Here is a 26,534-nt window from a genome sequence, read left to right as displayed (position 1 = left end):
GATACACAGATAAATGAGAAACAAGAAGAATGTTAATACAATTTTATAGCTTCTAGCATTAGATGGTAGAATGCTAGGGCCTTCTGTGATTCTTCAGTCTCATCCCAAGGATGGGACATGTAGAAGAAGAAAAGTCATTTAAGTTTTATTGATTTAAGCAAAGTGAATATAGCCATATGTTACATTTGCACAGTAAAGTCAACTGTGGTCTAAATACAGCTAATTCTAGTAAGGCCATACCCAGTTTGATTGAGCCCACCATTTCTTTAAAACAATTAGGGTTTCTTTATTCCATAATGACTCTAAGTGATTTTGAGGTTTTACTCATCTGTCTTTAGAAGACTGATTAAAAATGTCTTTATAAGGACACAGAGAACCTCTCTATTGTCTAAAAAGAAAAGCTATAATTATTTATTAGCTTCAGAAATAATTCCAGTATTCAGGAAACAACGAATACCTTCTGTGGAGAGCCGTGACTCCTTTGGCCATTTTAATAATTTGGAGACTAAACATTAATTTAATCTAATAATTTACATCTAATAATTAAATTTCCCATGGGAGGAAAACTTACAAGTTTTCAAAACACTAAATATTCAAATAACTTTGGTAAGAGCAGAACACTTATAAAGGTCTAAAAGAAGTGAATATGATATACCTCCCTAAGCTTTACTTTATAAAATTTGATTTTCTTTTTTTCTTTTTTTATTGTTGGTTGTTCAAAACATTACATAGTTCTTGATATATCATATTTCACACTTTGATTCAAGTGGGTTATGAACTCCCATTTTTACCCCATATACAAATTTGATTTTCAATGTAAATAAATTATCTTCTCTAATGTCCTTTAAAAATACTTAACTATAGGGCTGAGGATATAGCTCAGTGGCAGAGCAATTACCCAGCATGAATAGGCCATGGGTATAATCCCCAGCACCACAAAAATCAAAACCAAAACCAAAACTATGTTCTGTAGTTCTTAGCAATGTCCTTTTAATGTAGAATTAAATTATGATGTTACTCTTTAATTCATTCATTTTCAATATTTCTAGGACTTTTGCCAGTTACACATTTTATAGTTAAAATGTACAAAGTCTTGTTTTATCCTAGAAAATTCATTGCTTCTGAGTTGGTGCATCACAGTATGGTACATTTTCTAGAAGAAGATCTTTCCTAGGGACCAATTCTAAAAGAAAAACAGAGAGAATAATTAAAATTATTAAAATTAGAATTATAGTTATATAGTCATTATATTAGAATTAAATATAAGTATAGTCATTTCCCCCTAAAATGTATAAAAGTAAAATATTTAGTGTTAAGATAATCTTCTGGAATGGTCCTTACCTTAAGTCACTTCTTAGAGCAATGAAAAACAATAAGCTTCAGTGACTAAATGCATCTGGCAGTATGAGAAAATTTTAAGGGCACTGATTTTATTTCACATTATTGTTGAGAAGCCTCTTGCTTGTATTTGTTTTAGTTTTAGAGGATGGGACCAATTGGCATTTTCTCTTAAAGAGCCTCTGCAAGGCTCTTTAAGGAACTCTTAATCAATTAGGTTTTAGGCTGCAAAGAATACCCCTTAACTAAATAATAGTTCAATCCATCTTGCTTTGCAGATGAACTAGTAAATCTGCACTCAATTTCTTTTTCAGTACCTTGTTGAAAGCAGGAAGAACTAACCAGCATGTACTGACATTCTGGCAATTTCTCTTAGCTGTAGCCTCAGGTAGTACTTGGTTTGTGTCCTAAGAAATAGAAAGAGGCCCTGACCTTATGTTTTACCATTATATGGGTCACAAACTTAAAGCCTATAGTGGTCAGGTCCATGATAATCATACTCCCTTCTATCCTTACTTTTCACTCTCTACTTTCACATTTTAAGTTGTGTAATCTTCAGTACCTCACTTCTTGAGAAAACTTCTGTTGGTTTTAAACACAAGTGGACTAGGACTGATTAAGCAGGAAAAAAAAAAAAAACAACACATTATTAATAGGTTTTTCATCTATTCATGGCATTGTTGTGAGGGCTAAAGAATCTGACAGGTTTGAGACTGTTTTCAGAAAAACAGCAAAACCATACCCTAGAACTGGCCTAATGATTAAAAACTGCCACTCCAATGGAGCATTAGAAGAAACTGCCACCATTTTTAAGCTTATGAAACACAATGTGCTATACTTTAGATGCTGCCAGAAACAACATTCCTACATCTCCCCTGCCACCAAATCCATGCCACTTTCCCATGAGGACCTGATCCTATAACCACTAATGCTACTCCTGCCAGTAAAAGAGATCTGTGCCAAGCCTCTGCCCTCAAGGTCATTTCTTTTGTTTGTTGGTTGGGGATTGAACCAAGGGCCTCATGCATATGAGGCAAACCTTCTGTCTCTGAACTACACCGCTAGCCCCTCAAGTCCACTGCTGAACATGGATAGGTGTGAGCTATCTATATCAAATGCTTGTGTCAGAAATGCAAAGGAAACTGAGGAACTGAATTTTCTTTATTCTATCTTGAGGATCTAGAACTTATACAGATGAAAATTCCTAAGACAAAGGAAGACATTCAAAGAGTGGTAAATAACCAGAAAGCCTCTCGAATATCCACTACTCTATCCCTTCACTCAATTCTTCTTATTGTGTGATCTTTGGAATCAAAGGATCTCTATAATTGAATTTTTCTGTATTCATTAACTGCTAACACTTTAATTAGGCCAAACATACCACAGGTGTATTTACATAGTATATACTATTTTTCTATAATTTTATTTTATTGATTGTAAAATCTCTGACTTTGCTCTCTATGTTAGATGCCAAATACTATTAACCACATGAATCTATTTGACATTGCCAGATCTTTGATAAGGAACTGCACTGAGATCATGGTTTATTTCCTGTACTTTATAGGACCCTGAAAGCCTTATCTACTCTGGTCATATTATATGCATAATTTACAAAGTACTTCTTTTGAAATAAAAAGGCTTTAGCTCAATTATAGACCAAAATCAAAATTAAGGGCAGGAGTTTTTAAAAAAATCTATTATGAGTAGCATAGTTTATAAGAGTATGGCAATCAGAGAGACACTTTGGATATCAATAATTTATAAGATGTTAAAATATTTAACTCTGAAGTTACAGAAATGTTGCTAAATATATCAAGAACATAAATATAAATGATAAGTTGAAATTAGAGGCTGGGATTGTAGCTCAATGGTAGAGCACTTGTCTCGCATGTGTGAGGCACCAGATTCGATCCTCAGCACCCACATAAAAATAAGTAAATAAATAAAAGTATTGTGTCCATATACAACTAAAAATATTTTTTTAAAAAAGGCGGGGGCGCTGGGGAGACAGCTCAGTGGTAAAGCACCTGCCCAGCATGCATAAGGCCCTAAGTGCAATCCCCATCACCACATAAAAAATAAACAACAATAAAAAATAATATTTAAAAAAGAAGTTAGAGAACTTTAGAAAACTAAGTGTTTTCTTCCAAGAATCTATCCTTGCATATGGGGATCTGCTTATGTGCCTCTCTTACAGCATTGAAGGACTGAAGGAACATTTAAGAGCATTCTCCATAAATTCTAGTGCCCAGCACAAAGAAGATTCAATAAGTGTTTACTGAATCACATTAATTTGCCTTTAAATACAAATTCTAAGATAGTTGTAGGTAATGACAAATGTAAATAAATGAAAAGGCAGAAATTTAAAAACACATTTGAAAAAAGATTGCTTTTGTGTGTGTGTGTGTGTGGTACTGGGGATTTATCCCAGGAGTGCTCTACCACTGAGTCACTTCCCCAGCCCATTTTATTTGTTTTTTATTTTGACACAGGGTCTCAAAATAAAAAAGTTGCTTAAAGCCTTGCTAAGTTGCTGAGGCTGGCTTTGAACTTGCAATCCTCCTGCCTCAGCCTCCTAAGCCACATTACAGGCATGGTCCACTGTGTCTGGCTTCTAGTGCATTTGAAAAAACATGTATCACACCAATTTTCAAAGCACATTCCCATTTTGTTTGTCTTACATATATGCCACAGAAGAAGTTAAAAAGTATAGACGATCCTATTCAAAAACTATATATCAGGAGCTGGGGATATAGCTCAGTTGGTAGAGTACTTGCCTCGCATGCACAGGGCCCTGGGTTCAATCCCCAGTACCACAAATAAAAACAAAAACAAAACTATATACCATTAATATATAGTCACATGAAGTTCTGAGTTTTCTTGATACAATTTTTATGCATAAATTTGATAACTATCTATAGAATGTATGATAGATAAAGGTCAATTCTAAAACCATTTGACTAATATCCATGTTACGTCAATAATCAAAGAGAAAGCAATTGTGGAACAATGAGTTAATTTCAGTATTTTTCTAAGTCATAGTTAAAGGCTCTGCTAGACCAATGATGAGAATGGTATGAATCAAATGTTATGATTAATTCAAATTCGTGCAATTAAGATGATACAGAAAAAAAATCACAAAAACTAGCCAGTACTTGGGGAAAATAAGCAGTTTCCACAACATTTTTAAAAGATTTTTTCAAAATAAGAAAATTTTCCCAAAATGATTAAATTGTCATGTCTATAATAAAGAACTTTGAAATCACACACCATGATAAAGGAAGTTAGTTTTTAAAAAGGAAAAAAATTACAAATTATATAAGATAAGGAGTTCTTGCTGAGTGAAATTCAATATTTAATTTTCAGTACAGATATTATTTGGAATGGAAGGAAAAGAGAAATTTAGAATTCATGCACAATTGCAAAAATGCAGTTTCATTTTATTATTTTCACTCTCTATTACCTTCATGTTGAGATATATAGATGTATATACATACACATCTAGAGAGACTCATAATCACAATTCTCAATTTTCTAAACAAGAAGCAGAATTTTATTTCTCATTTTTATATGCAGGGTAGACACCGGTAAAATATTCAGAGGAATTTGCCTAACATAACTTAATGGAATCAAATCTGTTCCATTTTGAACCTACAGAATAAAGGAGGAAAAAAAAAACATGGCAGGCACAGTGGTACATGCCCAGTGCCTCAGGAGGCTGACATAGGAGGATAGCAAGTTCAAAGCTGGCCTCAGCAACTTAGTAAGCTGCTAAACAACTCAGTGAGACCCTGTCTCTAAATAAAATACAAAAAAGGGCTGGGGATGTGGCTCAGTGGTTAAGCGCCCCTGGGTTCAATAACCCCCATACAAAAAAAAAAAACCCAACAAACTATGGTGTTGAAAGTCAGGATAATGGCTACCCTTGTGGGAAGAAGGTTACTAGAAAAAACATGAGGATATGAAGAGACTTTGGGATGCTGGTAATATACAGCTTGATGTGGATGTTAGGTCTTTCACTTGGTGAAAATTCAATGAGTTGTACAATTATATATTGTGTACTTTTCTGTATATTTCCAACAGTCTATTTAAAAGCAATGATTTTGGCTGAGGATGTGGCTCAGTGGTCAAGTGCACCCCTGAGTTATATCTCCAGTTTCCCCCCCCAAAAGAAGAACTTTAAAAGCAATGATTTTCTTTTCTTTTTTTTTTTTTTTTTTAACATTTATCTTTATTTTATTTTTATGTGGTGCTAAGGATTGAACCCAGTGCCTCACGAGGCGTGCTCCACGAGCACTCTACCTCTAAGCCACAACCCCAGCCCCCTAAAAGCAATGATTTTCAATGTCATTGTTTTTTGTTGCTATTATCCCCCAAAATATTTCAGGGAGTGAAAACAATATATAATGTGAAATGAGATTCTACTGGATACCATAAAGAGTCTCAAGGTATAATGGAGAATTCTTAATTATATTTCCATTTCCTATAATCCCAATTCTTCTGAATTAAAATAATTACAGAATAAAAGGTAAAAATTAGATTTAGTCTAGGTAAGTGATACATGAGCCTAGAAAAACTAAGAATCCCAAATAAATATGATGAAAATAGTAGTAATGTTTTTGTAACTACAGTTTTACAAATATAATCAGGGTATAAATTTAAAAATTAAAATGAAATCTGGTATAACAAAGTTTCATAATTCAGCATTTTTAGACTACCTTATAAATGCATACAATAAATATTAGAGTGCCTGGCAAAATCAAGCTGTTTTACTTATTAACATTAAAAGTGCTGTAATTAAGAGGTAATGTGAGGTATGGTGGCACATGCTTGTTGGCCCAGCTACTCAAGAGGTTAAGGTAGGAGGATTACAAGGGCCCAGGAATTTGAGTACAGCCTGAACAAATAGCAAGACCCCATCTTTTAAAATAAAAGCAAACAAACAAACAAACAAATAAAATTGTTATAACATTCAATATTTCAAAACACATTGCAGTCAGAATTTTTTTTTTTACTTACTCAGGGTACTGTGGTCTGTGTGAATGCCTTGTATAACAGATGTTCTGAGCAACAGTTCAACATCAGAACCTACTTTCATTAGCTGTTAAAAAAAAAAAAAAATCTTTTAGTTTTATGTATATGTTTAATTTTTTTAAATATTTCTGTTTATTTATTTTTAATAATAATATGAGGATCAAACCCAATGCCTCACATGTGCAAGGCAAGTGCTCTGCCACTGAACCACAGCCCCAGCCCTGAATGTTTAATTGAAATCTACAGTTTTACTACAATTTCTTCTTAGATAATATTGCTTTTAACTTTTTGCAACTATTCCAAGTACACAAAAAGCTCATATAGTTTTACATGATGTTCCAAAATAGATTTAGAGTATTTTTGGTAATAATGCATATTTTAAAATGCACAATAGTTGGGCAGAGGTTTGACTTTTTTTTTCTTTATACAGTTGAATGTTCTGAACATTAGAAAGAGTGTTGGCTTAGGAGTCAGAATCCCTGGAATCCAACTCCAGCTCTGTCATTAAGGAATGGCTTTGGGTTAACTACCCACTCTTTTTCAGTTTCAGACCTCATCAAATGCAAAATTAATAACTGGACTAAAACAGTGATTCCTAAAGCTGTGGACCCTTGAGGGTCTTTGAAATTCTTTCAGGGATCTGAAAGTATTATGAACACAATCAAAATTGTTTTCATAATACTATATATAGCCTTCTGCATTGTTTGTGAGTAGTAAAGCTTTCTCTGATACCTTTTTTTCTGGGGCTGGAGGATTAAACCTAGGAGATTCTATCACTGAGCTACATCCCAGCCCCTTTTCTTAAGATTTTTATTTTAATATGGGATCTCACTAAATTGTTCAGGACCTTGACAAGTTGCTGAGGCTGGCCTCAAACTTGCAATCCCCCTGCCTCAGCCTCCAAGTTGCTGGGATTATAGGTATATGCCTCCATGCCCAGCAAAAATACCATTTTATACTAAGAGCTGTGATTATTTAGACTTAGATATTTGTCAGACATCTTGAACATGAATGAAATGAGTATGTCACTTCAAGAAAACAATTGATAGTATTTGCTGACAATGATGAAATTCAAGATTTCCATTAAAAATTGGAATTCTGGAGAACTTGTATCTGCTATATGAGCTTGAAAGCTTTGCAATAAAGATTTTTCTGATGAGATAGATATTAATATTAATAGATGTAATTTAAAAATATCATACAATGGCTGAGTATAATGGCACACATGTGTAATCCCAAAGATTTGGGAGGCTGTGGCAGGAGGATTGCAAGTTTGAGGCTAGCCTCAGCAAGTTAGTGAGGCCCTGTCTCAAAATAAAAAAGGGCTGAGGATGTAGCTCAGTGGTTAAGCACCCCTGAGTTCACTCCCTGGTATACCCCACCCCCCGCAAAAAAAATATATATATATATACACACACACACAATGAACTACATTAACACATTTGGAAAATCTGTCTTTTCATGAAACTGTATTTTCCAAATCACCATTGTATGGTGTTATACAATCATGCATAGGTTAAAAAAAAAAATCTGTTTAAAATAAAAGAGATTAAAATTCACCGGTCTAGCTGGGCACAAATTTGAAGCTAACCTGGTCAACTTAGTGAAACCCTGTCTCAAAATTTAAAAAATTTAAAAATAAAAGGGCTGGGATGTAGCTCAGTGATAGAGTGCCCCTGGGTTCAGTCACCAGTATTGGTACATGGCAGCGGGGAGTCATTATTCTACTAAATGAAGCTCTGAGTAAGAAAAGCCCTAAGTGAGAAAGAACTTAGCAGAAAGAGGTTAACAGTATAAAGGCTTTGAGACACTGAAGTTCATGGTAGATTCAAGAACCCTCAAAATAAGGCACTGTGACTGAAAAGTAAGAGGGTACATGATTCAATTGAGGTGGGAATCAGATTCAGTCAAGTAGATATATAATCTTGTAGATCATGATAAGCATCAAAACTTTTTTCTTTTTTTTTTTTTGCGGGGGAATGTGGGGGTGATGCAGAAGATTGAACACAGGGCCATGGGCACACCAGACAAGGGATCTACTACTGAGTTACATCCCCAGCCAGTAGATTTTTTTTTTTTAAAAGGGGATAAAGATTGTGAATATAAGAGTGACCTGATGTGTGTGTTCTTAATGGATCACTCCCTTGACAATAGGGAGCGAAGGTGGATGCAGGGAGTCCTGGTAGGAGGCTGATGCAATAATGCAGGGAGAGATGATGGTGGCTTGGATGAGGTGATAATGAGGGAGATGATAAGTGGCTGAATTCTGGATCTATTTTGAAGCTTAAACCAATAAGATCTATTGACAGATTGGATATGTGACAGGACAGCAGTCAAAAAAGAAAATGCCACCATTTTTGGTTTGAGAATCAAAAGGAGGGAGTTTCCACTAGCTAACGTGGAGAAGGCTATGGGAGAGCAAGCCCTACCTCCTGACTCCAGAAAGGGGCCTAGCAGAGTACCGAGGAAGACAAATGAGTCTTTTCTTCCATTGGAGGTGATAAACTGAGTTAAATCCTAGAGCTAAGGCTGAAAATAGGTAAGATGTGGAAGAAGAGATGTGGGGGATCAGAGATGAGAAAGAGGTGGTCTGTATGAAATCTAGAGCCTCCCCCCGAAAAATCCATTGGTCTACAGATAACAAAGTTCCATATCCCAAGGGACCTTTAAGAAATTGCCACTTGTCAAGATACAGTATCAAAGAATATTCACAATTATCTGAAAAGGCTATTACATACTTCTACCCTTTTCCAACTATATATCTGTGTGAGACTGGACTTAATTCAACCTAAAAAACATGTTGTAGAGGGCTGGGGTTGTTCAGTGGTAGAGTGCTTGCCTAGCATGTGTGAGGCACTGGGTTCAATCTTCAGCACCACATACCAATAAATAAATAAATAAATAAATAAATAAATAAAAGTATGATTAAAAAAAAACATGTAGAGATTCAATAAAGACGATGTCTACTTCTACTGAAGCAGACATTAAAGAGATTTACAAAGATGCAAAATGATGTCACCCTTCTCATTAAATTTTTTTAAAAAGTTATTTTTCATAAATAGTAATTTCTTTTTAAAAAATATTTAAACTTTAAGATTATTTCTACATGTAATGGGTTTATTTTTTTTTTAATTTTTTTAAACTTGTTTATAGACCTTTATTTATTTGTTTATATGTAGTGTTGAGAATCGAACCCAGTGTCTCACACATGCCAGGCAAGTGCGCTACCGCTGGGCCACAGACACAGCCCAATAATGGGTTTATTAATGTTATTTTAAAATGAATCAATATACTTTTAAAGAAATTGTAGGTTTAAGTTTCTAATATGTTAAATAGCTTTCTGAAGTCCTCTATTTTATTTTTAAAAATATTTTTTAGTTGTAGATGGACAAAATACCCTTATTTTATTTGTTTATTTTTATGTGGTGCCAGGGATCAAACCCAGTGCCTCACACATGCTAGGCAAGCACTCCACCACTGAACCACAACCCCAGCCCATTTTATTTTTATTTTATATTTTATTTATACCATTAAAATCATACATAGTATATGGGTTCAATTTTACAAAATTACACATACAAGGAATTTGATTTCAGTCCCTATTCCTCTCTTTTTCCTCCTATTCTCCCTCTCCCTATTCTCCATCTACTCTACTGATCATCCTTTTGCTTGTTTATTTATTTATTTGTTTGTTTATTTATTTATTTCCCAGCACTCCACACGTGCTAGGCAAGCACTCTACTGCTGAGCCACAACTTCAGCCCCTTCTTTATTTTTGATTGGTACTTTCAGCACATACATAAAAGTAAAATTCCCTTTGGTCCATTTATATATGAATATAACATGACTTTGTTAAATTCATTCTGTGTTTCTTTCCCTTTCCCTTCCTTGTTCCCTCTCGTTCTCCTACTTCTACTCCACTGATCTTCCCTTTATCTTTATGATACCCAATTCCCTCCTCCATTGTTTTTTTTTCCCTTATTTCGCTCTATCTTCTACATGAGAGAAACATCTGACCCTGGACTTTCTGAGTCTGACTTATTTGGCATGGTTTTCTCCTTTTCCGTCCATTTACTGGCAAATATCATTATTTCATTCTTATTTTTGGCTATGTAAAACTCCTTAGTGTATATATGCTATATTTTTTTTATCCACTCATATATTGATGGGCATCTGGACTGATTCCATAATTTGGCTATTGTGAACTGTGCTGCTATACATACTGAGGTGGATGTATCATTACAGCATGCTGATTTTAGTTCTTTTGGATAAACGCTAAGGAGTGGGATGACTGGGTCATATGTTTCCAGTCTCAGTTTTCTGAGGAACCTCCACACTACTTTCCAAAGTGGTTGTATTAATTTTGCAGTCCCACCAACAATGTATAAGTGTACTTCCCCCCCACACCTTCACCAGCATTTATTATTATTTATATTCTTGATAATTGCCATTCTGACTGGAGTGAGAGAAAATCTTAATGTAGCTTTGATATGCACTTCTCTAATTGCTAAAGATGTTGAACATTTTTACATATATTTGTTGGCCATCTGTTTTTCTTCTTTTGAGAGTTTTCTGTTTAGTTCTTTTGCCATTTATTGATTGGGTTACCTGCTTTTTTGGCAATTGAATTTTATGAGTTCTTTATATATTCTGGATATTAATTCCCTGTCACAGGAGTAGCTGGCAAAGGTTTTTTCCTATTCTGTAGGCTCTCTCTTCATTCTCTTGATGGGTTTCCTTCACTGTGCAAAAGCTTTTTAATTTGATGATATCACACTTATTGATTCTTGATTTTATTTCTTGAGTTTTACGGGTCTTGTTAAGAAAGTCGGTGCCTATACCTATATGATGGAGTGTTGACTATGTTTTTTTTTTCCTAACAGTTGCAAGGCTTTTGGTCTAGTTCCTAAGTATGATTCATTTTGAATCGCAGGATGAGACATGGATCTAATTTCATTCTTCTATCTATGGTTATTCAGTTTTCCCAGAACTATTTGTCTTAAAGGCTCTTTTCTCCAACATATATTTTGCCAACTTTGTCAAGTATCAAATGGCTATAAGTATGTGGATTTGCCTCTATCTTCTGTTCTATTCAATTGGCATACATGCCTATTTTGATACCAATACTGCAGTGTTTGTGCTACTATACTTCTGCAGTATAATTTGACATCAGGTATTGTGATGCATTCTGCATCAATTTTCTTACTCAGAATTGCTTTACTCAGAATTGCTTACTTAGAATTGCTTTACCTATTCTGGGTCTCCTGTTCTTCCAAATTAACTTAAGGACTGTTTTTTCTAGTTCTGTGAAGAATATCGGTATTTTGATGGGTTTACCTTGAATCTGTATATTGCTTTGGTAGTACGGCCATTTTATCAATATTACTTCTGCCTATCCAAGAACATGGGAGCTTTCTGGAATCGTCAATTTTATTTTATTTTTTAAAATATTTTTTAGTTGTAGATGGACAAAATACCTCTATTTTATTTATTTTTCTGTGGTGCCAGGGATCAAACCCAGTGCCTCACTCATGCTAGGCAAGCACTCTACCACTGAGCCACAACCCCAGACCATTTTATTTTTATTTTATATTATACCATTAAAATTTCCATCTTCTAAGGTCTTCTTCAATTTCCTTCTTCAGTGTTCCATAGTTTTCCATTGAAAAGGTCTTTCACCTCCTTGGTTAGATTAATTCCAGTTTTTTTTTTTTAATATTATGAATAGGATATTATGAAAAGGATGGTTTTCCTGATTTCTTTCTCAGCTGAATTGCTATTAGAATATAGAAAAATTATTGAATTCTGATTGTTGACTTTCCATCCTGCTACTTTTCTAATTATTATATCTAGGAGTCTTCTGGTGGGATTTTTGGGGTCCTCTAGATATAGGATCATGTCATCAGCGAACAATGATAGCTTGACTTCTTATTTTCCTATTTGTATTCCTTTGATTTCCTTCTCTTGCCTGATTGCTCTGGCTTGAGTTTCAAGAACTATATTGAGAAAAAGTTGTGAGAGTGGACAGCCTTGACTTGTTCCTGATTTTAGAAGAAAAGCTTTCAGTTTTTCTCCATTCAGTAATGATGTTGGCTTTAGGTTTGTAGAATATAGCCTTTATAATGTTGATATAAGTTCTTTCTACCCCCATTTTCTCCAGTGTTTTTCTAAAAATATATATTTTAGTTGTAGATGAACACTATACCTTTATTATATTTATATGTGGTGCTGAGGATCAAACCCAGGGCCTCCCATGTGCTAGGTAAGTGCTCTACCAATGAGCCACAACCCCAGCCCCTCTTCATTATTCTTAACATGAATGGTTGCTGTATCTTATCAAAGGTGTTTTTTGCTTCTATTGAGATGATCATACAGTTCTTGTTCTTAATTCTATGTAAGTGGTGAATTACATTTATTGATTTGCATGTGTTGATCAAATCTTGCATCCCTGGGATAAAGCCCACTTGGTCATGGTATATTATCTTCTCTCTCTCTCTCTCTCTCTCTCTATATATATATATATATATATATTTTTTTTTTTTTTTTTTGAGTGCAGCTTGCTAATATTTTATTAAGAATTTTTACATCTATCAGGGTATTGATCAGTAGTTTTCTTTCCTAGATATGTGTTTGCCTGATTTTGGGATCAGGGTTTTACTGCCTTTATAAAATGTATTTGGGAGTGTTTGCTCCCTTTCAATTTCACGGAATAATTTGAGAAAGACTAGGATTAGTTTTTCTTTAAAAGCCTGGTAGAACTCAAATGAGAATCCATCTGGTCCTAAACTTTTCTTCACTGACAGGCCTTTAATTGTTTCAATTTCATTACTTGATATTGGTCTATTTAGGTTTTCTGACTCTTCCTGGTTCAATTTGGGCAGGTCATATGAGTTTAGAAATTTATCAGTGTCTTCTAGATTTTGCAGTTTATTAGAATACAAATTTTCAAAAAAATTTTCTAATGATCTTCTGGATTTCAGAAGCATCTGTGGTGATATCTCTTTTTTCATCTCTAATTCTGCTGATTTGGGTCTTCTCTCTATCTTTTGGTTAGTCTGGCTAAGGGTTTATAAATCTTTTTTTTTTTTTTTTTTTTGAAGAATCAACTCTTTGTTGCACTGACCCTGTGTATTGTCTATTTATTCTTAATTTCATTAATTTTGGCTGTGGTCTAATTATTTTCTATCTTATACTGATTTGGAGTTAATTTATTCTTTTTCTAAGGCCTTGAGGAGGAGCATAAGATTATTTATTTGGAATCTCTCCATTTTCTTAATGCCTGCATTTCTTAGTGCCTGCACTCATTGCTATAACTTTTCCTCTTCGTACTGCTTTCAATAGTGTTCCAGAGACTTTGATATGTTAGATCTTTGTTTTCATTTGTTTCTAAGAATTTCTTGATTTCTTCTCTCATTTCTTCTTTGACCCAATCTTCATTTAAAAGAGTATTATTTAATCTCCATGTGTTTATGTGGTTTCTATTTTATTTCTTGCTGCTGATTTCTAGTTTCATCATTATGGTCTGATAGGATGCATGGGATTATATATTTTTGTGTGTATGTATTTGCTAAGACTTACATTATGACCTAGAATATATTCTATTTTGGAAAAGTTTCCATGAACTGCTGAGAAGAAGGTAAATCAGTTGTTTGGGGGTAAAATATTCTGTAGATGTCTATAAGGTCCATTTTATTTATAGTATTATTTAGGTTGAATACATCTTTATTGATTTTCTGCTCTGATCACCTGTCTAGTAGTAATAAGGGTGTGTTGAAGTCACCCAGTATTGTTATATTGGGATCTATCTGGGATTTAAGGAATATTTTCTTAATTAGGTACCTTGACATTTTATATATAAATGTGTGTGTGTGTATGTATGTATCTTCTTGTTGGGACTGTTTCCTCTGCCAGTATATAAGGGCCTACTTTGTCTCTTTTGATTAATTTTTGCTTGAAATCAACTTTGTCAGATATGAGAATAGCTACTCCAGATTGTTTACAAACTCCATTTGAGTGGAAATTTTTTAACTTTTTACCTTCAGTCTGTGTCTTTGCCTATGAGTCTCTAGCACAGAGGATATAGTTGGATCTTATTTTTTGATTCATTCCACTAATCTATGTCTTTTAATTGGGGAGTTGAGATTAAGTGTATTCAATATTATTATGGATGTGTTTGTGGTTTACAGTCATTTTGATTTTTGTTTAGGTTTAATTGTCTTCATTCTCATTTAGATGATTAGTTTTCTGATATTTATCTACTTGGGAGTTTTGGGATTTGTTTTTGGGTTCCTCTGTATACAGTTTGAGTATTCTTTGTAGTGTTGGCTTATTTGTCATTTAAGGGTCCTCAATTTTTAAGAGGGTAAAGGCATCCTGAGACTACCAAGTTAGAGAACTGCTAGTCTAGAAGATGCCTAGGATTCCTTTTGACACCAAGATTTCAAGAACCCTGTAATCGGGCTGGGGATGTGGCTCAAGCGGTAGCACGCTTGCCTGGCATGCGTGCGGCCCGGGTTCAATCCTCAGCACCACATACAAACAAAGATGTTGTGTCTGCCGAAAAACTAAAAATAAATAAATAAATAAATATTTAAAAAAAAAAAAAAAAGAACCCTGTAATCTATGAGAATTTAATTATCAATAACTACTAAATAATATTTACATAGTTACTGAAAGTATAAAATATGTATTTACATAAAACAAACATCCAATATCTATATTGGTTAATGTTAGATTAATGTCCCATGTGTAAAATAAATTTGGGAGACAGGATTGTTCATGTTCCCAATTTAGTTGACAGAAAAAGCCTTCAATTAAAAATCTTTTTTATTGAAACAGAGTCTCCCTTTGTTGCCCAGGCTAGTCTTAAACTCCTGGCCTCAAGCAATCCTGCCACTTAGCCTCTCAAGTGGCTGGGACTTGAGGCATGTGACATTAAAACATCCTTAATAATAATTTCAAAATTTAAAAATAATTACCATATTGTTGTTAATCCACCTATTGAATGGTCAATAGTACAAACTTCCTCATATACTCTTATTTTAAAAAAAATATTTTCAGTTATAGATGGACATGAAACCTTTATTTTATTTATTTTTATGTGGTGCTGAGGATTAAACCCATTGCCTCACACGTGCCAGGCAAGTGCTCACCATTGAGCTTCAACACCAGACCCCTTCATATACTCTTTTTTCAGGGGGAAGTTACCAAGGATTAAACTCAGGGGCACCTGACTACTGAACCACATCCCCAGCCCTATTTTGTATTTTATTTAGAGACAAGGTCTCACTCAGTTGCTGAGGCTGGCTTTGAACTCACGATCTTCCTGTCTCAGCCTTCCGAGCTGCTGGGATTACAGGTGTATGCCACCATGCCTGGCTCCCTTCATATACTCTTGCTTTTTTTTTTTTTTTTTTTGCTCTTTTTGTTACCAGGAATTAAACCCAAGGACACTTAACCACTGAGCCACATTCCCAGACCTTTTTGATTTTGAAACAGAGTCTTCACTAAGTTGCTTGGGGCCTCACTAAGTTGCTGAGGCTAGCCTCGAATTTGCAATCTTCTTGTCTCAGCCTCCCATGCCACTGGGATTACAGACGTGTGCCACAGTCTTCTTCCTAGTTATGATTTGATTACAGATTATACTGTCATCTTAACTTCTACCATAAATAAAAATTACATATTTCCTGTTTGTCCTATCATATGCTTAAGTGAAATCTTCCCTTTTTTTTTTTTTTTAATATTATACAGATGGAAATACTTAGGCTATGTCATTCTGTTTTATTAGCTCAACTATAACAGGTATTTTACTATTTAAAAATAGTATATTTTTTTGCCAGGTACCATTGTACACACCTGTAATCCCAGCAACTCAGGAGGTGTAAGCAGGAGAACTGCAAGTTCAAAGCCAGCCTCAGCAAGTCAGCAAGACCCTAAGCAACTTAGCAAGACCCTGTCTCAAAATAAAAAATAAAAAGAGCTAGAGATGTGGCTCAGTGGTTGAGCACCCCTGGGTTCAATTCTTGGTACCAAATAAAAGAAAATAAAATACTATTTTTCCTACTTAATATAAATGCATTTTGTCATATTTCTTTAAAACTCATAAAAATTCTATTAAAAATGGAAGACTCTAATTTGTATCTTCCCTTTTACCAAATCAATTCTTTGAATCCTAACTAACCCTTGCAAAAATTCTCTATTTTTTGTTTGCTTCATAAGGACCATTTCCCTACCTTTATACAAAGATAGACAGAGAAGCTCAGGATAGAGACATTGTATGTATATACATTATACAGGAAAAGAATCACCTGTGCATCTTTTCTATGAGCACGTATTAAGAGTTCCATGGAGCTCACAGACTAATATCAGTAGAGTGTCTTCAACTATAGCAAGTGACCAAAAAGCAAATATGGAAGGCAAAGTAGAATAGTTCATAAACAGAGGCTGTTTATGCTATTAGATGATAGAAATTTAAAAAAAAAAAAAAAAAAAAAGGTGGGCGGGTTGACCTGACTAGTTGAGCAGAAGTTCCCTCTGGAGTTCCAAGTTATTACAACACTCTCCATAGTTTCAGTCACTTGCCTTAGGTGAAGACAGAATTTTATGGGTTTCTCTGTTGGTTCAGCTGCTCTTGGTTTGACCATGGCTACTTCCATGTTCTTTTCACAGGGCAACTTGGTGTCATTTGGGTGTAGGCAGATGATCTTGAGAAGGTGAGCCACACCAAACAAATGAAGATTATCTATATTTGTGATGGTTTTATTTATCAAGTAATGGGTTTGACTTCATATATCCTCTCTATTTTCATCATTTCCTCTTTGCCAACAAAATTTTATAAGAGCTTTATTATATATTGGTCAAATTATATTGTGATAGTGTGTACTGTATATAAATGTAATAACAAATCCCATCATTATGTTCAATACAACTAAAATACACCAATAAATAAAAAGAGCATTGTTATAATTTGAAAAACTCCATTACTGTACCTCTTCTATTTTCTTAGGAGAAGTTTCACTTTTATTACTTTTGAATTCTTCATTTATCTTTATTCTGGCTGCTAGAGGAAAAAAAATATATGCAGTTATTTGGTTTAGAATTTAGAATTCCTGCCTTAAAAATTTACATGTCATTCATTATATTATTCATTTCTCTTTCTATAGTGTAAAAAAAGAGTTTGCTCCCATGTAAAACAAAGCACGAGAAATATATTAAATAAATCTCTTGGAGAGGTTTTGACAGGCTGGTAAATTTGTTAATAAATAAATAAATAGGGGCTGTGGGTATAGCTGTGGGTAGAGCGCTTGCCTCTAATGTACAAGGCCCTGGATTCAATCCCCAGCACCACAAAAAATAAATAAATAAACAAATAAATAAACTTTTGGCACTGTAATACTTTCCCTACTTTTTACTCTATAGTTACTGGATTCTAAGAAATCCAAATGAATGCTGGTTTGTGTTTTTCTGTTTTGTTTTGGTACTTGGGATTGAATCCAGGGTGTTCTACCATTTAGTTATATGCCCAGCCTTTTTATTTTTTATTTTGATATTTTGAGACATAGTCTCCCAAAGTTACTGGGTCTAGCCTTGAATTTATAATTCTCTTGCCTCAACTTTTAAGTAGCTGGGATTATGGGTGTGCCCCATGATGCCTAGCCCAGTTTCATGCTTTTTTTCTATAAACCTAAGGACTTTGATTAAAAGTCTTTTGTTTTTCCAAGAAAGCAAAAGTCAATACATACAAGTGTGTTAAACTATATATGTACATACACTGACAATTAAATTGCTGAGGCTGGCCTCAAACTTGCAATTCTCTTGCCTCAGGCTCCAGGGTTGCTAAGATTATCACTTAAAAACTTTTAAAGCAGCTGGGTGCAGTGGCTCATGCCATCATCCCAACAACTTGGGAATTTGAGGCAGGAATACAACTTCGAGGCCAGTCTCAGCATCTTAGCAAAACCTCTGACAACATAAAAAGGCTCTGTCTCAAAATTTAAAATAAAAAGGATTGATGATGCAGCTCAGTGGTAAAGCAAGTTCAAGCTCTAGTACCCTCCAACACCAAAATTAAAGCAATAAAAATATACCATGTTAACAGGAACTAGCCATAAAACCTTCCTTTTGTGCTTGATACATCTTAATATGTAAGGTGGTTAAGAGTCTGGGCTATGGAGTCAAGATTACTTACGCTATATTCCAGTTCTACCTCTTATCATGTATAATGTGGGGTAAATCTTTTCACATTTTGTTAGTTTTTGCCTCTGCAAAAGTAGGAGTTACAATAGTTACTACCCTATAGAGCTGATATGAGAATTAAATTAGGAATTTGTTTAAAGTACAGATGAAGCTGGGTACCGTGGCCTTGTCTATAATCCCAGCAGCTCAGGAGGCAAGAGGATCTTGAGTTCAAAGCCAGACTCAGCAACTTATTGAGGCCCTAAGTAATTCAGTGAGACCCTGTCTGTAAGGAAATATAAAAAGGGGCTAGGGATATGGCTCAGTGGTTAAGAGTCCCTGGGTTCAATTCCCAGTACCAAGTAATAATAATAAAGTACATATGACATATATAACTTAATGTTTAAAAAATTATTTCTGGTGAATTAGAAAATTTTTAACTCCTAGGGAAGTTGGGAGTGAAGTTGACTTTGACTATTACTGAACTTAAAGCTTATAGCTATAACTTCCAGATAAGATAGAAACTGCTTAAAACAGGGAGATGCTGAATTTGGAATCATCTGAGTTGGTTTTCTTTCTCAACTACTATGACTTCTTGACTAAAACTGGTATTTACAATATGATGGTCCCTGGTCCTAAAACGTGAAAATATGATGAGAGAGAAACAGGTTTAATGATCTGAAAATAAGGCAAGTTATGGAGAACACTGAAATTCTGACCTACCATTATTGAAAACCTGATTTAATTTTTTTTTCTTTAAGTAGATATTCCTCAAAGAAATGTGACAGAAGCAGGACATGGTGCCATATGCCTATAATCTCAGTGACTCAGGAGGCTGAGAGAGGGGGATCACAAGTTCAAAGCTAGCCTCAGCAACTTAGCAAGGCTTTAAGCAACTTAGTGAGACCCAGTCTCAAAATAAAAAATAAGCTAGGCGCGATGGCGCATGTCTGTGATCCCAGTGGCTTGGGAGGCTGAGACAGGAGTATTGCGAGTTCAAAACCAGCCTCAGCAAAAAGCGAGGCACTAGCAATTCAGTAAGACCCTGTCTCTAAATAAAATACAAAATAAGGCTGGGGATGTGGCCCAGTGGTCGAGTGTCCCTGAGTTCAAACCCTGGTACTAAAATAAATAAATAAAATAAAAAATAAAAAGGGCTGGGGATGTGGCTCAATAGTTAAATGCCCCTGGATTCGATCCTTAGTATCAAAAAAAAGTAATGTAAATAAATCTTTATAAACTATATATGTGTAAAATCAAAAGATTTGGTTAAGGACCGGGGTTGTGGCTCAATAGTAGAGCGCTTACCTAGCATGCATGAGGCACCAGGTTTGATCCCTGGCACCACATTAAAAAATAAATAAATAAAATAAAGGTATTATGTTCATCTACAACTAAAAAAAAATTTAAAAAAAGAAAGAAAGAAAAACTGCTCAGAATGTAGAATAAAAATCCAGAGAGAAATTAAGAGGAAAAAATTTAAGAAAGTAATCCAGAAGAGTTGTATTAACAAGAACACCAACAAGAGAGAAAAAGAAGTAAAAAATCAAAAGGGAAATAATCTCAGAGGAGAGATAGTAAAGGTCATTCCGTAGATAGGTCTTAACCAAACAGGCAGGATTTCCAGAACAGAATAACAGCCATCTAAATAATGAACTTGCTCCAGAGGGATAAAAAATATATTTACCTTCTAATGCTCTGGGGTCATTTTTAAAAACTTGTTGTCTTGTTCTGTGCAATGTTTTAAAGAGCTGTAAAACCTGTTAAGAAAATAAGAATTCAGATCTCACAAGAAAAACTTTCAATTTTCCATAATTGTATTACAAGAATTAACAGTCTTCCTTTTCTATTTGTTTCTTAAACTATTTTTCAGAATAACTGGTGAAAAATCATGGTTTGCCATAATAACATTCCCTTTGCATTCAGATATATAGAAAGATATACAGATTGGAGATACACTTTAGTGGTAGAGTGTATTCTTAGCATGCATAGGCCCTAAGCTCAATCCTCAGTACCAAAAGTTTTAGCTTTATTTACAAAAAAGTTTTAACTTTATTTACCAAGAGAAAGTTCTCTGAATCAAAGAAAGAAAGGTTAAAAAGATAATAATCCTGTCAAAAATCAGCCTGCTTGCTGATCCATATTTGGGGGGAGGAGGTAATGGGGAAAATGAAGGAACTGATTGGGCAAAGGGGAGGGAGGAAAGGTGTGAAGGCAGGGTGGGGGTAGGGTGGTGGAATGAGATGGTTATCATTACCCTAGACACATGTATGACTGCACATATGGTGGGACACTACAGTAAGAAATGAAAAGTTGTGCTGCAATTGTGTACACTGAATCAAAATGCATTCTGCTGTCATATATACCTAATTAGAATAAATTAATTTAAATTTTTTAAAAAATCAGTCTGCTAACCAACTTTATCAGTTTAGTATGTACTTGTTCACCTCTTTCTTAACATATTGAAGCTTTCATCTACTCTTAAAATCATACACACACATACACAAAATCATGAACTTATTATATCTGAAAAGAGCCAGAAAAAAAATGTTTCAGATAATTTAAGCAAGTTTAACTGCAGTTTCTCAAAGGCAGAGTGAAATGCTGAGACTTATGAATATTCAGAGTTTGTGTAAAAAAAAGAAAGAAAAGAACCTGACATTTTTGTTAAAGATTATCAAGATTTTTTTTATTTTTTAAATTGTAGATGGACATAATAGCTTTATTTTATTTATTTATTTATTTTTATGTGGTGCTGAGGATCGAACCTAGTGCCTCACACATGCTAAGCAAGCACTCTACACTGAGCTACAACCCCAGCCCTATCAAGCTGTTTTTTTGATAAGCTGAGGTCACCTCTCATTTCTCAAGTCCAAAATGGTACTTAATATTGCACTCCTTCCCTGTCCTCTCAATTTTGTTTTTATTATTTATTTATTTATTTTTGTGGTGCTGAGGAGCAAACTCAGAGCCTCACCATTGAGCTATATCCCCAGCCCATGTTCTCAATTTTAGTTTTTGAGACCACTGAGCTTCAAGCCAAAAATGTTAAGGTCATCCTTTAAATCTACTCTACTCTTCATGTAGAACTTTAGGAATACCTTCCTAAACATTTTTATATCCTCCATCCCCAAAACTAGTTCAGACCTTCCTATCTCTTTCTTAGATGACTTACAAAGGTATATCACTCTACCATCATTGCCTCCTTTCCTCCAATCTGTTCTCCAGATAATCTAACACTGAACATACTGCATGCCTGACACCATATTAAGGGTTTTACATGCATTAGAAAACTGGTAATATCAAAGACAGATAACAATAAGAACAACAAAAAAAAGAAAAAAAGAAAAAGAACCAGGAAAACTGGGAGCAGAAAACTCCAAAAATCTCTTGGATATCAACTGTATGAAAGCAAAGATTAGGTTGAGAAAATCTGCTCAGAACATAAAACAAAAATCCAGAGACAGAAATTGAGGAGAGAGGGCTGGGATTACGGCTCAGTGGTAGAGCATTTGCCTTACATGTGTGAGGCACTGGATTCAATCTCAGCACCACATATAAATAAATGAATAAAATAAGGTCCATCAACAACTAAAAAAAAAAAAAATTATAATAATTATCTTTTTTTAAAAAAAAAAAAAAGAAGGGGCTGGGATAGAGCTCAGTTGCACAAGGCCCTGGGTTCAATCCCCAACAAAAAAAAAAAAAAAAAAAAGAAAGAAAGAAATTGAGGAAAGAAAATTAAGAGAGTAATCTAAAGACTCAACAGTAATATTAGCAGGGGCACCAACAAGAAAGAAATGGAAGTAAAAAGGAAAGGGCGATAATCAAGAACATTTCACCAAGTAAGGACACAAGTCACTAGACAGAAGGGTTCCACCAAGTGTAAAACACAAAACTCACAGTTGCATATCAGTGAAATGCTAAGAATAAAATCTAAGGGAAAAAACAGTTCACATTTAAAGTATTAGAGGGGCTGGGATTGTGGCTCAGTGGTAGAGCGTTCGCCTAGCACAGGCGGGACCTGAGTTCAATCCTCAGCACCACATAAAAATAAAGGTATTGGGCTGGGGATATGGCTCAAGGGGTAGCACGCATGAGCGCAGGGCGCTGGGTTCCATCCTCAGCACCACATTAAAAAAAAAAAAAAAAAAGATGTTGTGTCCACCGAAAACTAAAAAATAAATATTAAAAAATTCTCTCTCTCAAAAAATAAAATAAAATTTGGGCTGGGGATGTGGCTCAAGTGGTAGCGCTCACCTGGCATGCGTGCGGCCCGGGTTCGATCCTCAGCACCACATACAAACAAAGATGTTGTGTCTGCCAAAAACTAAAAAATAAATATTAAAAAATTGTCTCTCTCTCTTTTAAAAAAAATTAAATTAAGATGTTATGCCCACCGAAAACTTAAAAATAAATATTTTTTTTAAAATTCTCTCTCTCTAAAATAAAAAATAAAAAAATAAAGGCATTGTGTTGTATCCACCTACACCTAAAAAAATAAATATTAAAATAAATAAACAAATAAAGTATTAGAAAATAAGAATGGCATATAACATCTAAATAATATCACTATGAGAAGAAAATATTTTCAAATCTTGGAAAAAGTTAATAATTACACTCAATAATAATAGGAATAATATCAAAGATGAAAACTGATTCTTCAAAAATTATACATTTTGAAGACAAAGTATGAGAGTGAGACTAGTCCTCATCTTCTATAGCTAAATGTCAATAAAAAATGTCTCAAAAGAGAAAGAAACCAATGAATAGCACTTTAAACATGTTATTTAGAAATATGAAGTAAATCCCAGATGATTAAAATGATTAAAAAGCACTTATCTCTGGGAAGCAAGAATTGGGAATAAGTAGAAGAAAATGGGTGTATACTGGTTTTCAATTTTACTTCTTAAACTTCTTTACATATTTATCACATCTTTATAAAATTTTATTTTAAAAAAGGAAAGGGAAAAGACACTATCAAAAAAGAAAAAAAATTAGGTACTATGGCACACACTTGTAATCCCAGCAACCCAGGAGGCTGAGGCAGGAGATCCCAAGTTTTGGGTCAGCCTTAGTAACTTTTAGTTTTGAGACCCTGTCTCAAAAAAAAAAAATGGTCTGGGGCTCTAGCTCAGTGGTAAAGCACAACTGGGTTTAGACTCTTGGTACCAAACAAAACCAAACAAAAACCAGCCAGGTACAAGAGGAACTTGGGAGGTTGAGGCAGACTGCCAACTTTGAGTTCAGTCTAAGCAACAGAGTGAGACCCTATCTCAAAGAAACAGAAAAAAGAAAAAACCCCACAGAATGGTAGAAAATATCTGTAAATCATATAACTGATAAGGGCTTAATACCCAGAATATCAAAAGAACACTTATAACCCTGATTTTTAAAATATGCAAAGGATTTGAGTAGACATTTCTCCGAAAAAAGATGCACAAATGTCCAATGAGCTATGAAAGATGTTCAACATTCTTTCCCTTCTGGAAAATCCAAATCTAAACCACAATAAGATGTTACCACATCCCAGTAGAATAGCAATAGTAGAACAAAGTCAATAACAAGTGTTGGCAAGGATATGGAAAAAACAAAATTCTTATATATTGTTGGTGAAAATGAAAAAAAAAATACAGCTGCTCTGGAAAAGTTTAGCAGTTGCTCAAAAAGTTAAAACACAGTCATCTCACAATCCAATAATTCGATTACAATTCTATTACTAGGTATATACCCAAGAAAAATGAAAACATGTACACTAATGTTCACAGCAGCATTATTCATAATAGTCAAAAAGTAGAAACAACTTAAATGTCTACAACCTCATGAATAGGTAAACAAAATGTGGAATATCCATACTACTATGCTTTGAGTTGTGCATACTCCCAAAAGAAGTTGAAGTCCTAATCCCAGACACCTGTAAATGTGACTTTACTAGGAAATAAACCTTTTGCAAGATGTAATCAAGTTAAGATGAGGTCACTAGGGTGACCTACTCCAATGAGACTCCAATGTGGGGAAAATACCACGCGAATTATAAACACACAGAGGAAAGAGAGCCTGGTGAAGACCAAGATAGAAACTGGAATGATACAACAGCAAGGCATAGAACCACCATTGGAAGCTAAGAAAAAGCAAGAAAAGACACTGCACAGTGTTTCAGAGGAAGTGTGGCCTTGCTGACATCTTGACCATGGATTTCTAGCCTCTGTTACTGTGAGACAATAAATTTCTGTTGTTCTAAGCCACACTGTTTATGGCAGGTTGAGTGTCCTTAGCCAAAATGTTTGGGACCAGAAATTTTCCAGATTTTGAGGTTTCTCAAAATTTTGGAATATTTGCATAAAATTATTGGATCAGCACCCCTAATCTGAAAATCTGAAATCCAAAATGCTCCAAAAATCTGAAACTTTTTAAGAATCACATTGATGCTCAACAAGTTTTATGGTTCAGAGCATTTCAGATTACCAATGTTGGTATTAGGGATGCTTAACCTGTACTTTGTTAAGACAAATGTAGGAGACAAATACAGATTTTGGTACTGGGAAATGGAATGTTGCTGTAACAAGTACCCCAAAAAATGTGCAAGTAGCTTTCTAATTGAATACTGTGTACAGGAAGGAAGAATTCTGAAATGCTTGGTAGTAAAAGTTTTGATAACCCTGAAGAGACTGTTGGCAAAAATATGGATTTTAAAGGCACATAGTATAGCATATGCTTAACACTGTGAGGCCCTGGGTTCAATCTCAGCACACACACACTCACACAGATGCCATCATAGAAACTTGGAAATTTAATATTGCAAGAGTAGTAGAAGACATGTTGCAAGGAATTTCAGAAAGTGCGGAGAGGTAAACTAGACCTGGCACAAGCTTTTAGTCCCAGCTATTCAGGAAACTCAGGCAGTACAATTTTGCATCTATTGTTGTGACTTATATTAAAGTGTACTGAAAGTTCAATAGAACAAGAGGACCGCTTTGTGGCTCCCTATTATTGATCAACTATAAACACACTGCTTTTCCTCAAAGTATTGTAGCATAGCATTTCTTCCTTTCTGTGCCTGTTTTGGCCAGTGACAACTGCAAGTCCTAATGGGCCTCAATGTTGATATTTAAAGTCAAGAATTGGGCACTGGTAAGAAATGGGCATGGGCTCGACGAGAAAAGAATCTGAGACCAGGTCTTTAGAGAGTAATGTAGATGGGTCCAGCACATCCCAAACTTTGAGAACTTGGGTCTCACAATTTCTGCTATTTATCGCTAAATATTACCTTTGCAAATAATTCTGCTGGGGCTCAGTTTCCTTTGGTTCCTACACTTCTGTACACCTTCTGATCATCTGAATAAACATTCCTCATCATTGCATGGTTTTAACTCCGGATTGTGTTTAACATCTCTTCTACTTCTCAGAGACCTGAAATTGGTCCCTCAATTACTCAGAACTCAAGTCGCGTGCTTTTATCACACATAATACTCGGTGCCCGTTAGCACAAAGAACTAAGAACCGTAATGACTTCTCCCTCCCTTCTCCGCACCTGCATGAACCCACGACTGCCCTTCAGGGTTGGTCATCATCCTCCAGAAAGAGTCCCGAACCCCAGCCTCCAGAAACTCCAAACAACCTTCGCAAGGCCACGGCCACGAACTTATTACTCTTACCGTCGGCACCGCACCCACTCCCTCCCCAGGCCCTGTCACCTTGGCCGCCTGACCCATGGCTCTCTTCGCGGTTGCGGCCACGACTCAAGCGGTTGAGTCGCCCCGCCTCTTGGCAACCAATCAAGGCCTGGCGTTGACATCCAATTCCCGGTGGCCAAGTTCCCAGCGCGCCACAACCAATCATCACGCAGCATCTCCGTATACCCGCCTTCCTCGGAAGAACCAGGGAGAGGCATTTGCCAATTTACAACTGTAAAACCGCGAGAAGTACTGGAGCCCAATTACTGGCCAGAGGAAAAAGGAAATCACCTGGAAGCCATCTTTATTAGGGGC

General features: G+C 35.1%; 1 protein-coding gene and 1 non-coding gene across 5 annotated transcripts; one reads left to right on the top strand and one right to left on the bottom strand.

The window, feature by feature from the left end:
- Positions 1-129: 129 nt before the first annotated feature.
- On the bottom strand, positions 130-26,376 carry Lyrm7 (LYR motif containing 7). 4 transcript variants are annotated; one of them, XM_046467693.2, is made up of 5 exons: positions 26,241-26,376; positions 20,234-20,306; positions 17,361-17,431; positions 6,358-6,439; positions 130-1,183 (listed from the first exon to the last, which is right to left on the bottom strand). In XM_046467693.2, exons 1-5 carry the CDS (start codon positions 26,256-26,258, stop codon positions 1,113-1,115), a joined length of 315 nt encoding a protein of 104 aa, XP_046323649.1. In that variant the 5' UTR covers positions 26,259-26,376; the 3' UTR covers positions 130-1,112. The 4 variants fall into 4 exon arrangements, with proteins under 4 accessions (XP_046323649.1, XP_046323650.1, XP_046323651.1 ...); XM_046467694.2 differs by having other exon boundaries at positions 17,361-17,428; XM_046467695.2 differs by lacking the exon at positions 26,241-26,376 and adding an exon at positions 26,078-26,234.
- Trnaa-cgc (transfer RNA alanine (anticodon CGC)) lies at positions 4,084-4,157 on the top strand. The gene has a single exon. It is a non-coding gene; the product is annotated as a tRNA-Ala (tRNA).
- Positions 26,377-26,534: the final 158 nt, after the last annotated feature.

The sequence above is a fragment of the Marmota monax genome, unplaced genomic scaffold, assembly GCF_021218885.2.
Source record: "Marmota monax isolate L192 unplaced genomic scaffold, Marmota_monax_Labrador192_F-V1.1 WCK01_AAM20220418_F8-fsc00415, whole genome shotgun sequence".
NCBI lineage: Eukaryota > Metazoa > Chordata > Mammalia > Rodentia > Sciuridae > Marmota > Marmota monax.
This window is presented reverse-complemented; position numbering and strand designations above follow the sequence as displayed.

Coding starts and splice junctions, on each gene's coding strand:
- Lyrm7 (XM_046467693.2), bottom strand. Junction 6,440..17,360: donor CTCCTAAGAAAATAGAAGAG/GTACAGTAATGG, acceptor TTTTTTTAACAG/CTAATGAAAGTAGGTTCTGA. Junction 1,184..6,357: donor CACAGACCACAGTACCCTGA/GTAAGTAAAAAA, acceptor TTTTTCTTTTAG/AATTGGTCCCTAGGAAAGAT.